This window comes from Pan troglodytes, chromosome 20, assembly GCF_028858775.2.
Source record: "Pan troglodytes isolate AG18354 chromosome 20, NHGRI_mPanTro3-v2.0_pri, whole genome shotgun sequence".
Taxonomy (NCBI): Eukaryota; Metazoa; Chordata; class Mammalia; order Primates; family Hominidae; genus Pan; species Pan troglodytes.
Genome location: NC_072418.2, coordinates 50,004,411 through 50,018,700, shown reverse-complemented (window position 1 = coordinate 50,018,700; position 14,290 = coordinate 50,004,411). Strand labels below are relative to the sequence as shown.

At 51.1% G+C, this 14,290-nt stretch overlaps 1 protein-coding gene across 7 annotated transcripts in view; it reads left to right on the top strand.

The window, feature by feature from the left end:
• ZC3H4 (zinc finger CCCH-type containing 4) overlaps window positions 1-14,290 on the top strand; it is a 49,559-nt gene that overhangs the window by 25,903 nt on the left and 9,366 nt on the right. For all 7 annotated transcript variants that reach the window (XM_063801956.1, XM_009435891.5, XM_063801958.1 and 4 more), the window contains 6 exons: window positions 1,377-1,531; window positions 2,498-2,594; window positions 2,716-2,855; window positions 3,455-3,565; window positions 5,618-5,729; window positions 6,288-6,397. In XM_063801956.1, coding sequence (XP_063658026.1) covers window positions 1,377-1,531; window positions 2,498-2,594; window positions 2,716-2,855; window positions 3,455-3,565; window positions 5,618-5,729; window positions 6,288-6,397 — 725 coding nt within the window. The remainder of the gene's footprint in view (window positions 1-1,376; window positions 1,532-2,497; window positions 2,595-2,715; window positions 2,856-3,454; window positions 3,566-5,617; window positions 5,730-6,287; window positions 6,398-14,290) is intronic.

The window sequence follows — 14,290 nt, the reverse complement described above, 5'->3', positions numbered from 1 at the left end:
CTGCGCCCAGCCTATTTATTTTTTTTTTTTGAGACAGAGTCTCACTCTGTCGCTCAGGCTGGAGTGCAGTGGCACCATGTTGGCTCACTGCAACCTCCGCCTCGCAGGTTCAAGCAATTCTCGTGCCTTAGCCTCTCCAGTAGCTAGGATTACAGGCCTGCACCACCACGCCTGGCTTTTTTATTTTTAGTAGAGATGGGTTTCACTGTGTTGCCCAATCTGGTCTTGAACTCCTGAGCTTGGGCAATCCACCCGCCTTGGCCTCCCAAAGTGCTGGGATTACAGGTGTGAACCACTGCGCCTGGCCTAATTTTTTGTATTTTTAGTAGAGATGGGGTTTTGCTATGTTGGCCAGGCTTGTTTCGAACTCCTGTTCTCAAGTGATCTGCCCAACTGGGCCTCCCAAAGTGCTGAGATTATAGGATTGAGCCACTGCACCTGGCCACTCTTTTTTTTTTTAAGTGAAGAAAAAAGTGAAACCAATTAAATTAATTTTGATAATCTGTTTTCAACCTAATATGTTTAAAATCTTACTTCAACGTGTAATCAAATTAGACAAATGAGATATTTTATATTCTTTCTCATTTGGGTTTTTTTTTTTTTGTGTGTGTGTGTGTGTGTGTGTGTGTGTGTGCGTGTGTGTGAGACGGGGTCTCACTCTGTTGCCCAAGCTGGAGTGCAGTGGCGCATTCTCAGCTTACTGCAGCCTCTGCCTCCCGGGTTCAAGCAATTCTCCCACCTGAGCCTCCTGAGTAACTGGGATTACAGGTGTGCGCCACCACACCTGACTAATTTTTCTATTTTTAGTAGAAACAAGATTTCACCATGTTGGCCAGGATGGTCTCAAACTCCTGACCTAAGGTGATCTGCCCACCTCAGCCTCCGAGAGTGCTGGGATTACAGGCATGAGCCACCACACCCAGCCTCTTTTTTTTTTTTTAACTAAGTCTTTGAAGTCCAATGTGTGTTTTGGAGTCTTGTCTAAATCACAGGTCCAAACTACAGGGCTAGCTTGTCTTGTCAGACTTCAAGGCTAGCATCTTGTAGTTTGGACCAGACGTGTTAGTTGCACATTAGCCCATGGGCTGGTGTTTGCCATATTGGACAGTGCAGTTCTAAGTGGACAAGTCCCTGTGAGGAAGGGGAGTGAGTACTGGAGTAGCTGTGTGTCCGGGGTGCTGAGGGACCCCCATTGAGAGAACCAGAGGGTCCAGTAGCCTACCTGGGGCATCTAGGAAGGCTTCTTGGAGGAGGGGGAGGAGAAGGAGGAGGAGGCGGCTGAAGTGATTGACCTCAGGAGCAAAATGTGGGTTGTCTTCTTTCTTGCTGGTGGCATCTGCTCCTGCTGGAGGCTCACTATCTGAATCTCCATGCAGGCAGCCGAGGCCGGGGCCGGGGCTACAGGGGCCGAGGAAGCCGTGGAGGATCGCGAGGCCGCGGCATGGGCAGGGGCAGCCGAGGCAGGGGCAGAGGCTCTATGGGAGGAGACCACCCGGAGGATGAAGAGGATTTCTACGAGGAAGAGATGGACGTAAGGTTTCCTCTGGCCCTGGGGACGTCGGGGTGAGGCTGGTGGGCTTTCCGGGGCGTGAGCACTGCTGGTAGAGGCTGTGAGGACAAGGTAGGAAGACATACGGCCCTTCTGAAGGAAGGGAAGCCTCAGAGGGCAGATGTATGTGTTTAAAAATATTCATTTATCATTTTGGAATAGATAAAACCTTCACGTGGTTTAAAGTAGAAAAGGTATCGGCTGGGCGCGGTGGCTCACACCTGTAATCCCAGTACTTTGGGAGCCTGAGGCGGGTGGATCACGAGGTCAGGAGATGGAGACCATCCTGGCTAACACGGTGAAACCCTGTCTCTACTAAAAATACAAAAAATTAGCCGGGTGTGCTAGCACGCGCCTGTAGTCCCAGCTATTCATGCAGGAGTCTGAGGCAGGAGAATCACTTGAACCCAGGAGGTGGAGGTTGCAGTGAGCCGAGATCGCACCACTGCACTCCAGCCTAGGCGACAGAGCAAGACTCTGTCTCAAAAAAAGAAAAAGAAGTATCACAGGATGTGCTGTGAAAACATCCTGTCACTAGAGAGAAGTTTCCTGAAAGTCCTCTAGAGACATTTCCAGCCAGGCACGTGGTCCTTCATCCCTGTCCCGACCCAGGAGGAGGAGCGGCAGGTGCACTGCACTTGCCATCCTGGTCCTACCCACAGACCTTCCACGCCAGTCCACAGTCCACTGCCCACTCCCTTTTAGAGCCCCACAGTGATGTGTACGTAGGGAGGCTCCATGCTGGGTTTGCCTATTGGGTCAGGTCTTCAGAGTGAAGACTGCAGTGGGAAGGATTGGGACCACCTGTCGTCAGGCTGTGTGGAAACGGGTTATGGTATGAGTCCCCTGGATGGTCACCATCCTTCAAAAAGGAGCAGTGTGTAGGTGGGGACAGTGTTCATTGTTCCCTACCTGACGCTCTCCTGCCCTCTCCTCTGTCCATTCCAGTATGGAGAGAGTGAGGAGCCAATGGGAGACGACGACTATGACGAGTACTCCAAGGAGCTGAACCAGTACCGCCGCTCCAAGGACAGCCGAGGCCGAGGTGGGCAGGGGCCTGGAGAGGACACGCTAGGTGGGGCAGGGATTCCAGCAGCTGCTGGAATCTAGTCCTGGGGGTGGGGAGGGGGTGGTCAGCAGGTCTTCACACAATCTCCCCTCCACAGGGCTAAGTCGAGGCCGTGGCAGGGGCTCCCGAGGTCGAGGGAAAGGAATGGGCCGGGGCCGAGGCCGAGGTGGCAGCCGAGGAGGGATGAACAAGGGCGGAATGAACGATGACGAAGACTTCTATGACGAGGACATGGGCGTGAGTTGACTCCACTCTGATCTGATGTTTGGGCCAAGGTCCCTTCTTAGCCCTTTTTCCCTTTAATGAGTCATTCTGTGAAGCTGATCCTTGTTGCCATCAGCCACCCCTCAAAGGGCTGGCCAGTGTTGACCAGCATAACCAGAGACAACTAGAGTTATCTTGGGGAGATGCGCTGCTGCTGAGACCCTGTGTTTAAAACCATGTCATTAGCAGCACCTGCAGCCATACCTAACACATCTCTGAGGTTCAGAAGGTTCTAGGTTAACCATCCAATTAGCCCTGGAAGGTTTTGCAGGGAGACCCATGCCACCACCTCTGGGTGTGGTGGACGTGTTCCTGCACAGTTGTGTGGAACTTGAGGTGTAAGTGGCTAACAGCTCTAAAGGCTAGAGCTTTTCCTCACCAGGCAGCAACACCCCACACCGTGGGGCTTAAATGTGCACGCAGCCTCCGTGTTAGATGCAGCCTGCCCATCGGTGCTCTTGTGAGGTCTGAAGGGACCCCTCATCCCCTTCTCCCGTGCTTCTTATTAACCCCGATCCCATCTCTACCCTTCCCTTTCATTCCCCTTTACGTCCACACCCTGTCCATTGCAGGACGGTGGTGGTGGAAGCTACCGGAGTCGTGACCATGACAAGCCCCACCAGCAGTCGGACAAGAAAGGCAAAGTCATTTGCAAGTACTTCGTGGAAGGGCGCTGCACCTGGGTAAGGAGCACTGAAAGCTGGGCACCTCTAGGAGGCCATAGCCCCCAGAGGACACATGGCTTCCAGAATGTTCTGGAGCCGTGGTGAGGGTGGGTGGGAGTGACTGTGTAGTCCTTGTCTTTGTGGACACTTGCCGATACTGGGAGTTGCCTGGGCGGCCTGAAAGACTCAGGTTACCTTTCAGAGTGAGGAGGACCCCCAGTAAGATGAGGACTTTTGGTTTTAGGGGAATTTTTTGGCCAAAATTTTCAACCAATCCATATAGCCTGAAACGTAATTATGGAGGTTGATGTGAATGCAAAGCAGCAGCATATCCTGGTGAAGTTATTGAGCTTCAGGGTTGAATGGGGAATGATTAAAGCATCCAAACAGAAGAGGAGGGGAGGATGAGGTTAACCTTGGACTTCATAGCAGAGTTCAATGTCAGAAGATGGACCAATGACCACAGAGTTCTGAAGGAAACAAGTATAATAACCCAGTATTAGTTCAGCCGGCAGCTTCTTACCCCAGTGTCCCAGGCAGCAACAGACACCAGCAGATGTGTGCTCAGGGCACACTGCACCCCTGCATCTGTCTTGGGAAGAAATAGATGCTTCAAACAAATAATGTTGTGTATAAAATAATTTGTTTTTTCCTTTGAGACCAAGTCTCACTGTCACCCAGGCTGGAGTGCAGTGGCGTGATCTCGGCTCACTGCAACCTCCGCCTCCTGGGATCAAGCGATTCTCCTGCCTCAGCCTCCTGAGTAGCTGAGACTATAGGTGCCTGCCCGCCACCACACCCGGCTAATTTTTGTATTTTTAGTAGAGACAGGGTTTCGCCATGTTGGCCAGGCTGGTCCCAAACTCCTGATTCCAGCCTCCTGAAGTGCTGGGATTACAAATGTGAGCTCCCGTGCCCGGGCAGTATTTCTTATTTAGTTACAATTTCTACTCTGTTGAGAAACTTGAAATACATATAAGCAAAAACAAATGAATACACCCTGGGCAACATAGACCCCATCTCTCTCTCTCTCTCTCTCTTTTTTTTTTTTAATTTTTTTTAGACCGAGTCTCTCTCTGTCGCCCAGGCTGGAGTGCAGTGGTGCGATCTCGCCTCACTGCAAGTTCTGCCTCACTGCAAGCTCTGCCTCCTGGATTCATGCCATTCTCCTTCCTCAGCCTCCCAGCTACTCGGGAGGCTGAGGCAGGAGAATCGCTTGAACCTGGGTGGTGGAGGTTGCAGTGAGTCAAGATCGTGCCATTGCACTCCAGCCTGGGCGACAGAGCCAGACTCTGTCTCAAAAATAAGTAAATAAATAAGACAAATGAATAGGCATTTGTAAAAGTTAGGGGGACAGATCAGCTTCTGTCTTCAGTTCACGGTTATGGTGAGTGATTCCTGAGGACTGAATGATGAGGAATGGAGAACACAATCCTGGATTTCACCTAGGTATTGTGTCATTGAGATTGTGTTCAACCGGAAATAAAGGAAAACTTAACAAAATTGGCTTCAACACATAGACATGTGTCTCTCAGAACCAGGTGTCTGGAGCTGGGTGGGCAGTAGCTGGCAGCGCAGTGGTCAGGGGTACCCTGGGGGACCTAGGCTCATTCCTGCTTACTATTCTGCCATCTTTAAACATATGGCTTTTGTCCTCATGGTTACACAGTGGTTGCTCTGCCTCCGAGCATCACATCCAAGGTCTGGGAGGAAGAAAAATGGACAAAAGGCTTTTCTTTGAATTCAGGAAGTACCCAGGCTTGGTGGCTCATGGCTATAATCCCAGCGCTTTGGGAGGCCAAAGTGGGAGGATCACTTGAACCCAGGAGTTTGAGACCAGCCTGGGCAACATAGTGAGACACTGTCTCTACAAAAAAATATTAAAAAAATTAGTCCCAACAGCCTTTGGGACCTGCCCTTCCTAGACCTGTCTTCCTTTCCTAAGGGGGATTCGTTTCTGTCATTGGCCCCTCCATGCACCAGCAGTGACAGTATTTCTTCCCTTTGCAGACAGAAGTAAGCAAGAGCTTCCCATGCCACCACCTTATGTTTTTGTTGCTTCTCTTCTAGGGAGACCACTGTAATTTTAGCCATGACATCGAACTCCCAAAGAAGCGAGAACTGTGCAAGTTTTACATCACTGGATTTTGCGCCAGAGCTGAGAACTGCCCTTATATGCACGATATCCTTTAGTGCCAGCATCTGGTCTGAATGAGGGCGCAGAACTTCTCTGCTCCTTGATGGTAGTAACAGCCGATCTTCCTTCTTTGTGCTTTCTCTCTGTGCCAAGAGCTTTCTGTGAGTCTCCATCTCATTTAACACTCACGTCCGCCCTCAGAGGGGTCTGTCTTTCCCATCCTTCCAGGGAGTAAACTGAGACGCACATGTAGCATGTTCTGTTTACATAGGCTCTCAAGACTGGCCCATACCATTGGCTGAGATTCTTCCAGGTGGTTTTATACCTTGGGCGAGTCGTTTAACTTCCCTAGTCTGGTTGACCATCTGAGGATGCAGCCCCCAGCCAATGTAGTGGGGCTGGAAGTGCCCTGCAGTCTGGAGTGCCGGGGTCTCTCCGTGGATTTCCTGCCAACCCACTGAGCAGCCCTTAGCACATCGCCTCACTTCTCTGGGCTCAGATTTCTTATCTCCAAAACAAAGGGAGCTGGATTCTGCCTTGGGTCTGTGGTGGGGGAGGGGGGCGTTCTGTGAGATGAAGCATTTACCTTAATTTGCCATGAACGTGATTTCCCGTGTAAGCTGTACCACACCACTGGGAACTGCATCAATGGTGACGACTGCATGTTTTCCCACGACCCTCTGACCGAAGAGACGAGGGAGCTCTTGGATAAGGTAATGTCCGGGGGTAACGGGGCCCCTGGCTACAGGAACTGGGACATGCGCACTCCATTGCCTCAGTGCTATGGCCTGCCTGTCCAGCCTCTGCAGTGCCCAGTTTGGTTGATCTGGAATTGGGCCATTCTAAGGAGGACACGGGCACTGTGTCCTCTTCTGCAAGGAGTTGAGGTGGTCACATGTGTTGTCTTAGGCCAGGACAAGCTTTTGCTGTTTCCCGGGGGCATGACCAAATGAAAGGAATGCTGCCTGATGGGCCTCCAAGCATGAATCGTGATCTCTTAGGTGTCATTTAGAGAGAGCTCACAATACACAAAGATACACGAATCACCTGTGACCCCAGTACTTTGGGAGGCCGAGGCAGGAGGATCAGTTGAGCTCAGGAGTTCAAGACCAGCCTAGGCATGTAGTAAGACGTTGTTTCTACTAAAAATAAATAAAAAAAAATTGGCTGGGCTGGGTGCAGTGGTTCATGCCTATAATCCCAGCACTTTGGGAGGCCAAGGCAGGCAGATCAGTTGTACTTAGGGCAACATGGCAAAACCCCATCTCTTAAAAAAAATATACAAAAAACTTAACCGAGTGTGGTGGCTCACGCTTGTAATCTCAGCACTGTGGGAGTCTGAGGCGGGCAGATCACCTGAGGCCAGGTTCTCAAGACCTGCCTGGCCAACATGGCAAAACCTCATTGCTACTAAAAATATAAAAATTAGCTAGTTGTGGTGGCACATGCGTGTAGTCCCAGCTACTCAGGAGGCAGAGGTTGCAGTGAGCCGAGATCACACCACTGCATTCCATCCAGCCTGTGCAACAGAGTGAGACTGTGTCTCAAAAAAAAAAAAAAAAAAAAAAATTAGCCAGGTATTGTGGCACATGCCTATGGTCCCAGCTACTCGAGAGGCTGAGGTGGGAGGATCTGTTGAGTCCAGGAGATTGAGGCTGCAGTGAGCCATGATCATGCCACTGCACTCCAGCCTGGGTAACAGAGCAAGACGCCATCTCCAAGAAAGACCACAAAAAACCAAAGATACACAAAGACGAGGCAAGGATTGTATTTTGGTGGAAAAGTCAAACGTTTCTTTGCAACTCTCAGGGCCCCCATTATGCATTAGAGAAAATAGAGGGAAGTTGGGGGTCTCTAAAGGGGAAGGCTCCCTTGGGGGAGGTGTCAGGGCTTCCCCACTAGCCAGGTGACATTTGAAACTCATCCTGGCATCAGTTGTCCTCCCTGAGGAGTCAGGCTGAGGACCTTGGGTTAGGGTTAAATACGCAAACATCAGTCCTGAGTTTCCTGATTCATCTGGGGAGTGAGTGGGTACGGGAACTGGTGCCCTTTCAAATGAAGCTTTCCTGCCTTCTAGTTCACAGGAGGTTCTAGGAGATTGGCTATTTTTTTTTGACAGTGGAAAGGATCAAGGCATCAGCACATCTGCCGGCTTCCAGAGTCCATCTGTCAGTGACTGTCTTGTTAACTGGTGGCAGGGGCACCCCTGTGAGGGGTGCAGGGGAAGCCCCATGCAAGCAGACGTAGGAGAATGTCCATTCCTCGTTGGCAGGGCGCCTGTAGGAAAAGGCAAGTCCCTCCGGGGAGCCTGCTGCCCTAGGGTTTTTTTGTTTTGTTTTGTTTGTTTTTTGATACAGAGTCTCACTCTGTCACCCAGGCTGGAGTGCAATGGCACAGTCTCGGCTCCCTGCAAGCTCTACCTCCTGGGTTCAAGCGTTTCTCCTGCCTCAGCCTCCCGAGTAGCTGGGACTACAGGGGCATGCCACTGCGCCCAGCTATTTTCAGTAGAGACGGGGTTTCACCATGTTGGCCAGGTTGGTCTCGAACTACTGACCTTGTGATCCGCCCACCTTGGCCTCCCAAATGGCTGGGATTACAGGTGTGAGCCACCTCGCCTGGCATGCCCCAGGGTTATGTAATCAGTACATACCTAGGGTCTGAGCTGTTTGACAGGGGAAGCAGTGGCCAGTCAGGCCTCACGGCTCCTTGGGAGGACTCACTGATCTCTGACTGAGGACTGCCCCCTGCTGGAGGCTCCAAGTTTGTGCTCCAGGCCAGTGCTGCCCACAGGAGCATCACAGAATCACATCATTCATTTAAAATTTTCCAGTAGCCACATTAAAAAAAAAAAAAAGAAACAGGTGAAATTAATTTTTTTTTCTTTTTTGAAGTGGCGTCTGGCCAGGCGCAGTGGCTTACTCCCGTAACCCCCCAACTGTGGGATGCCGAGGCAGACGGATCACCTGAGGTTGGGAATTCAAGACCAGCCTGACCAACATGGAGAAACCCCATCTCTACTAAAAATACAGAATTAGCCAGGCAAGGTGGTGCATGCCTGTAATCCCAGCTACTCGAGAGGCTGAGGCAGGAGAATCGCTTGAACCCGGGAGGCGGTGGTTGCGGTGAGCCGAGATCGTGCCATTGCACTCCAGCCTGGGCAACAAGAGCGAGACTCCGTCTCAAAAAAAAAAAAAGGAAATGAAATGGAGTCTTGCTTTGTTGTCCAGGCTGGAGTGCAATGGCGCGATCTCTGCTCACCGCAACCTTCGCCTTCTGGGTTCAAGCGATTCTCCTGCCTCAGCCTCCACAGTAGCTGGGATTACAGGCGCCCACCACCACGCCCGGCTAATTTTTGTTTGTTTTTGAGACGGAGTCTCACTCTTTCGCCCAGGCTGAAGTGCAATGGCACCATCTCGGCTCACTGCAACCTCTGCCTTCCAGGTTCAAGTGATTTCCTGTTTCAGCCTCCTGAGTAGCTGGGATTACAGGCACCAGCCACCATGCCCAGCTGAGTTTTGTATTTTTAGTAGAGACAGGGTTTCACCCTGTTGGCCAGGCTGGTCTCAAATTCGTGATTAGTTTTGTATTCTTAGTAGAGACAGGGTTTCACCATGTTGGCCAGGCTGGTCTCGAATTCCTGATCCACCCACCTCGACAGGTGATCCACCCGCCCCAGTCTCCCAAAGTGCTGGGATTACAGGTGTGCACCAATGCGCCTGGCTAATTTTTTTTTTTTTTGAAACGGAGTCTCGCTCTGTTGCCAGGCTGGAGTGCAGTGGGCGTGGTCTCGGCTCACTGCAACCTCCGCCTCCTGGGTTCAAGCGATTCTCCTGTCTTGGCCTCCCAAAGTGCCGGGATTACAGGTGTGAGCCACCATGCCTGTTCGTGCCTGGCTAATTTTTGTATTTTTAGTAGAGATGAGGTTTTATCATGTTGGCCAGGCTGGTTTCAAACTCCTGACCTCAAATAATCCACCTACTTCGTGAAATTAATTTTAACAATATATCTCATTTAGCTCCAAACATAATTTTAGGAAATAATAATACATAATGAAAAAAATAGAGATAGTTTAGGGGGGCTTTTTGTGTGTAGTTTCAACGGCTGGAAAAAATATTTTTTAAGTGGCATTGGGATTATATTTGATCTCCCTTGGCTTCATGGAAGTGGGCACCTGTGAAGCCAACAGAGATTAAGTATAATGGTACTTGAGTCCGTTAAAAGTAAATTCTGTAGAGAGCAATATTTTCTGAAAGCAAAACTTGATGTTTGCAAAACTTAGGTTGTAGGTTTCTGCTTTGGAGTATGCACACAGACCCTTTTCCTGAAAATCCATACCTTCTTTTTTTTTTTTTTTTTTTTTTTTTTGAGACGGAGTTTTGCTCTTGTTGCCCAGGCTGGAGCACAGTGGCGCGATCTTGTCTCACCACGACCTGCGCCTCCCAGGTTCAAGCTATTCTCCTGCCTCAGCCTCCCGAGTAGCTGAGATTACAGGCATGTGCCATCACGCCCGGCTCATTTTTTGTGTTTTTAGTAGGGACGGGGTTTCTCCACGTTTGTCAGGCTGGTCTCGAATTCCCAACCTCAGGTGATCCACGCCCGCCTTGGCCTCCCACAGTGCTGGGATAACGGGCGTGAGCCACCATGCCTAGCTGAGAATCCATACCTTCTAAATTTATTTGAGTGCTTTAAGCAGTTCTTAGCATTTTATCTATGTTTTTGTGTGTTCTCTTTGGTACCAATTTTTTTTTTTTTTTTTAAGACGGAGTTTCACTCTTGTTGCCAAGGCTGGAGTGCAATGATGCGATCTCGGCTCACTGCAACCTCTGCCTCCTGGGTTCAAGTGATTCTCCTGTCTCAGCCTCCTGAATAGCTGGGATTACAGGTGCCTGCCACACGCCTGGCTAATTTTTGTATTTTTAGTAGAGACAGGGTTTCACCATGTTAGCCAGGCTGGTCTCGAACACCTGACCTCAGGTGATCCACCCGCAGGCCTCCCAAAGTGCTGGGATTACAGGCATGAACCACCGCACCTGATATATAGTTCTGTGAGTTGTTTTTTTTTTTTCCAAGACGGAATCTCGCTCTGTCGTCCAGGCTGGAGTGCAGTAGTGCGGTGTTGGCTCACTGCAACCTCCGCCTCCCAGGTTCAAGCAGTTCTCTGCCTCTTGAGTAGCTGGGATTACAGAGGCCCGCCACCACATCCAGCTAATTTTTTTTTGAAAAAAATTTTTTTTGAGACGGAGTCTTGCCCTGTCACCCAGGCTGGAGTGCAGTGGTGCAACCTTGGCTCACTGCAGTCTCTGCCTCCCAGGTTCAAGCGATTCTCCTGCCTCAGCCTCCTGAGTAGCTGGGATTACAGGTGTGTGCCACCACGCCCGGCTAATTTTTATATATTTAGTAGAGACAGGGTTTCACCATGTTGATCAGGTTGGTCTCAAACTCCTGACCTCGTGATCCGCTCGGCTCTGCCTTCCAAAGTGCTGGGATTACAGGTGTGAGCCACTGCGCCCGGCCAGCTAATATTTTTGTATTTTTAGTAGAGATAAGGTTTCACCATCTTGGTCAGGCTGGTCTTGAACTCTGACCTCGTAATCCACCTACCTCATCCTCCCAAAGTGCTGGGATTACAGGTGTGAGCCACTGCGCTCGGCCTGGTTCTATGAGTTTTGACAAACACATTGAGTCATGTCACCACCCCACAAGATGGATCTAGGAAACCCATTCCATCACCCCAGAAACTCCGCTGTGTCCTTTATAGTAAATGCCACCCCACATCTCCAGTGCCTGGCAACCGTGGATCAGGGTCTGTCTTTTGGTTTTGCTTTTTCAAGCAAATCATATAAATAGAATTATGGGGTAAACAGGCTTTAAGAGTGTGAGTGTGTGTATGTGTGTGTGTGCGCGCACGCGTGCATGTGTTGAGTCTGGCTTCTTGCACTTGGCATGAAGCCTTTGAGGTTCACCCGTTGTTGCAAGTAACAGTTCATTACCGTTTGTTGCTGTGTAGTGTCCCACTGAGCGGATGATCTGTGTTTGTTTATCCAGTCATCCGTTGAAGGACATTTGAGTTGTTTCCAGTTCGGGGCAACAGCGTGGTGACCAGTGGCCTGGAGCTTATTCACATGGCCTAATGGGGCTCAGCCCACATGCCTCTGCACCTCTACAAGTGTTACTTATTGCTTGCAGGTGACTGACTGTTGGAAACTGTGATCACTGATAGTCTGTCCTGGCTAGAGAGGTTTTGGCACCTAGTGGGGTGCTAGTTGTCTCAGCTGGTGTCTTTGCTGGTGGAGGGGCCAGGGACAGAGGTGCCCTCCACAGGGTCTGTGCTGGCAGGACCGATGGGCAGTTTGGGTTGACTCCGCAGTTGACTCCATGGTGGAGTCAACCATTCAGGGCCTGAGCTCCTTTCTCCTCTGCACTGGACCCAGCCTCTGGATTCCAGGGAATGCATTGGTTTGTGTTCCTTGCTTAGTCATTCACTCAATAAATCTCTGTGCCTTGTTTGTGCCAGGCACTGGGGGTGCTGAGGAGGCAGGGTTAGGTCCTTGGGCGGATGCTGATGACACATGGGGAATGTGAGTGTGTGTGTGTATGTGTGTGTGCGCACACACACGTGGGGATCAGGCCGTGAAGAACAAGTGTGGGAGCCCAGGACTCTAGCTGGGCTCTATTCAGGAGGCAGACATTCAAGAGGCTTTGTGAGGAGGTGACACTGGCGGCCCCAGGATGTGCGGCAGTGGGGACTGAAGAGGAGGAGGAGGAGGAGGGAGATGCAGGGTGGCAGCTGCAGCGCAAGCCATGGCCCCACACACAGTTGAGGAAGGGCCCTTGGGCCAGGAGGAAGTGAGCCCGTGGCAGTGTTGAAAGCAGCTGGCTCAAGGCTCTGGGCCCTCCCAGCAAGGCTCATCTCAGGTGGTGTTGCCCACACTCAAAGGGCAGAATGCGGGTTCTGCCTCCACGGGTCCCCCTGTGCTGCTGTTTCACACGCTGACCACCCCTGGAATATCAGGGTTCAGAAGGACAGAGGGGTTCCACCGCATCGTTTTCCACCCCTCCTCCATGAAGCCACATTCTTATTGGACCCTGGGGTTCCAGGGTCCAGATACCATTGCTAATGGCTAGGAGAAGGGAAAACTGCGAATGCACAACCCCCACCAGGGGGTCCTGTTTCTGTCTGCCTTGCTGTTCCTGGGCAGAGGGGCAGGACTAGTTTATCCTGATGACCCTGTGTTAGGACCAACTAAGGGATCTGTGCTGGGGTCCCCAAGATGACCCAGAGCAACTTGCTGGGGGACTCACGGCCAAGATGTTAACTGCGGTGAAGGGACACAGGCAAACTCAGCCCTGGGAATGAGTACATGAGGGCGCCTGGAGGAAGCAGGCGCATCCTCTTCCTGTGGACTCGCAGGGGCCACGCTGCCCTCCTCCAGTTGTGACAGCACGAGTGGCATGCTGTCTGCGAGGAGACTTGCTCAGCGCCCAGGGTTTTCACTAGGCTGCTCACCTAGGCAGCCTCTGCCCAGCATGGACCAAAATTCCAGATTTGGGGGGCAAAGCAGGCATTCAGCACAAACTGCATTGGTTGCAGAAACAGTTTAGATGCAGTGAGCCCCTCTTACTGGACAGTGAATGCTGGGAGCCCTCCCAAAATCCAGCTTCCCAGACACCAGCCGAGGCCTAGCCTTGCAAGCAGGCCTTCCAAGGAGAGCAGCCAGGCCTCCTGTGTCACTTTTCTGCACGCTATCCTAACTGATGAGACATTCTAGTCCAGTTGAGATTTTGACATTTCTCATTCACTCACTGTGCATCTGCCCTGTATCAGGTCTCGTGGGGGCCCTGGGGATATAGCAGGGAAGAAACAGTCCTGCCCTCGTGGAGTTGATGGGGAGGTTGAGCCAGGATGAACATGGGAATGACTGAATAATCTGACAAGGCATAGGCAGTGTTGGCAGAGAACTCCTGGTGACCCAGTAGTGAATACAGGAGACTGGACAGACACTATGAATTGACATCTAATGAGGGACCTCAACAGTTGAGTGACGTTGAGCCACATGGGAATAACAGGAAAAATAAAAACCTGGGGGAAGCTTGGTCCTGGCCCTGTAGGGGAGAGCTTGGCCGCTCATTGCACTGAAACGAGGCTGGGTGGTTGGGGTGGAGGAGTCGGGATCGTGGGAGGAAATGAAGCTGCCAGGAAGCTACCCAGTCCTCCCCAGATACCCAGACATCCAGACACCCACCCCTGCTCTTAGGCCCTAAGGGTCATGGTCAGGAGTTGAGATCAGAGGCCCTTAAAATCCAAACATGACAGGGGAATATGATTCAGCCATAAAAAACAGAATGACATACTGATAGATGTAGCAGTGTTGTAGATAGATGCACTTTGCTAAGTGAAAGCGCCCATCGCACACAGCGCATGAGTCTGTTCGCAGGAGCTGTCCAGCAGGGGCAGGTCTGCAGAGACAGAAAGCAGAGTGGCTGCCGGGGGCTGGGGGTAGAGGGTGGGGAGCGATTGCTTAGTGTGTACAGGGTCTCTTTTGGTGGTGATGGAAATGTGCTGGAACTATATAGAGGTGGCGGTTACATAACATTGTTAATGTGCC